Raw genomic sequence first — 2,613 nt, 5'->3', positions numbered from 1 at the left:
GGTCTTTAAGATTGACAATAATCCTCTTGACTTTCACATAACCGTTACTTCACCTTTAAGTATTGTTCCTTTACAATTTCGAACGAAATTTTGATTCTTAGTTGTTCTAATTTAATTATAAAATATGGTTATATATAGATGAACTTCAATTTTTATGTGATTAAAGCTTAATTTGATTAACATATAATTTTAAGTACTTCAAAATAAATACATACAATTTATAATTTTTTTTTCCTTTTTATACTTAATGGAGACTACATGAAGTTGAATTATAATTAATTTTTCAAGTCATAATATAATATAATTATTAATTACTAACCATCAAAGGAAAAAAAAAAAATATGTGAGTAAAATTGGTATTTAAAAGGTTCTCCTCAGTAATTCATTTTAGTATATTGTAGATAATTAGTTTTGTAATAGTGATTTTTTTGGAGAGATCGTTCTTTTCCATTTACTTGTAACACGCTTTCGGCCACCTTTTTTTTAAAAGATAAGGTGGGACCTTTCCACCTAAAAACTCATTATCAATCCAAATGCTTAGGTTTATATTAAAAATTATTTTATTAAGAGAACATATGATTGAAAATGAGTTTGATGAAAAATTAATTTTCAAATATGAGATTCAAACAGAGGCAAAGTATCTTCTCAATTCTATTTCATGAACACCACAGAGAAAAAACTTCCAAATGCGAAAGCTCTTATCAAGTGTTCCAAGGGATACACATTATTTAAAGAATCAAAATCATTTACACTCTTAGAATATAATGTCTGAAAAAGGGAAAAAAAAAATCTTTGCTCATCAAACATGAGCCTAAAAGCTTAAACAATGGAATTCTACACTCCATTTTCTTTATCCTGATGGCTCACCAGCAGCGGTGTTGTATCTTTCTCTTTAATCTGAAACAACCCAACAATAATATTGAATAATTAATTATATATATGAAAAATAATCGAAAACGGGCCGAGGTCGAGAGAGATTATTACCTGAGGCATGGATGAAACATCTCCCCCTTGTTTCTTTTTGCTTTCATTGGTGCAGAAATAGGAATATAAACCCATTCCAATAATGGCAATTAGTATGCCAAGAATGTTTCTTGCAGTGAAAGGATCATGCAGAAGTGTATAACCAAATGCAAGAACAAGACATGTCTTGAGATGACCTAGTACTTGATATGTAACTGGCGATGTCTTTCCAATCACTAAAAATGTGCTGAAGTTCACAAAAACGGCTATCACGCACGAAAGCAGAATGAAAGACTGCAATTTGTTAGGCACGATACATCGTCAGTTGGATCAGTGTATCTATTTAATGACATGAATTCGACTGGTTAATTATTAAATATTGCCACATATGTAGGGCCGTCAAAAAGTCCGACTCGCAAAATGACTGCCAGGCTCAATGAAATGGCCCACTAGGTGAGAACTCAGAAGAAAGTTTAAAATGTGTGAGTCACTAGAAGTTAAAATAAGAAGAGAATTCGGTCGGAGGGCCTGGTCCGCCTTTTTGACACCCCTACGCTGTAGGACTTTCATTTGCGTTGGTGCGCAATTTGCACTCGCATATATTTATTTATTTACTCGCTTTTATAAGACTTCTTCATGTATGCACATGATTTTCTAGCAAAATCAAAACGATGAAAAATAAACTCGGACCACGATTCCTTAAATTTGGTTTTGGGCTGGGCTGTGCTCGACCAACCAGGATCGAATGACATGACATGGACATACGTCGACTAAGAAATGGGAATTAGTGAAACCTTACCAATACAACAGTGGAATATTTGTGAGCAAAAACATTCTGTTTGGTTAGGCATTGATCCACGAAAGGGCCCGAAACAAAAAGAATAGCAGCTTGAAATGGGGCTGATTGGTACAGCAGCTGAGTAGATGATACATTTAGCTTCTTTTGTATTGTGTTTGTAAGCTGAAATTCATCAAATTAAGGATAAAAAACTGCCCAAAAACGATGGCCTTAACACGAATTGCATTAAGGCTGTACTTTATGTCCCTATCAAAATGTTGGCGGACCATCCCATTTTCTAGTGAGCCCCTACAGTTAGCCGCTCATGTAGGCCTACATGTAGCCTGGTTTAGATAAAAATCAGATTTTTAATAGATTTTGATAAAATTGTCAAATATAGGTTGAAAAGTTGAAGATCCCATAAAATGTGGCTAAATGTTGACTTTGACTTATATTTTAATTAAATTTTTTAGCTAAACCAAACAAAGACTTAACAAGTGCACCTATCCATATTATGATTATCTAAAGGGCCTTAAAATAAATCATGAACCTAAATTTTCTAATTAAAGATAGCTGAAAGAAATGAAGGATACAATTTGGCCAACACAAGTTGTTAAAATGGCAAGAAGTGAGAGGATTGTGCCAACAAAATTGAGCTGAAGATCAGTTACAGATGCAATGCCAACTCCAAGAAGCAAGACGAGTAGAGATAACTTAATCTTCTGGCTGCAAATATACATTTCAGAGTAAGATTTTTAGGGGCCTGATTTTTTACATACATTTTTAGAGAGTTTCAGTTACTCACCTGAACTGTTTTTTCAAAAATATGGTTTCTAACAGTACAGTGAAAGGTATAATTGCAAGTTTTGTCA

The 2,613-nt window shown here is 33.2% G+C and overlaps 1 protein-coding gene across 1 annotated transcript; it reads right to left on the bottom strand.

Annotated features, from left to right (window-relative positions):
• Positions 1 to 621: 621 nt before the first annotated feature.
• LOC111376330 (UDP-xylose transporter 1-like) lies at positions 622 to 2,608 on the bottom strand (the record flags this gene model as incomplete). The annotated part of the gene is made up of 5 exons (XM_022999280.1): positions 622 to 897; positions 985 to 1,257; positions 1,763 to 1,924; positions 2,335 to 2,467; positions 2,547 to 2,608. Coding segments are annotated over 5 exons (693 nt in total), but the record flags the coding sequence as incomplete, so codon positions are not given.
• Positions 2,609 to 2,613: the final 5 nt, after the last annotated feature.

Source organism: Olea europaea, unplaced genomic scaffold (assembly GCF_002742605.1).
Source record: "Olea europaea var. sylvestris unplaced genomic scaffold, O_europaea_v1 scaffold14917, whole genome shotgun sequence".
Lineage (NCBI taxonomy): Eukaryota > Viridiplantae > Streptophyta > Magnoliopsida > Lamiales > Oleaceae > Olea > Olea europaea.
The sequence above is the reverse complement of the archived record's forward strand: the minus strand, read 5'-3'. Positions and strand labels throughout refer to the sequence as shown.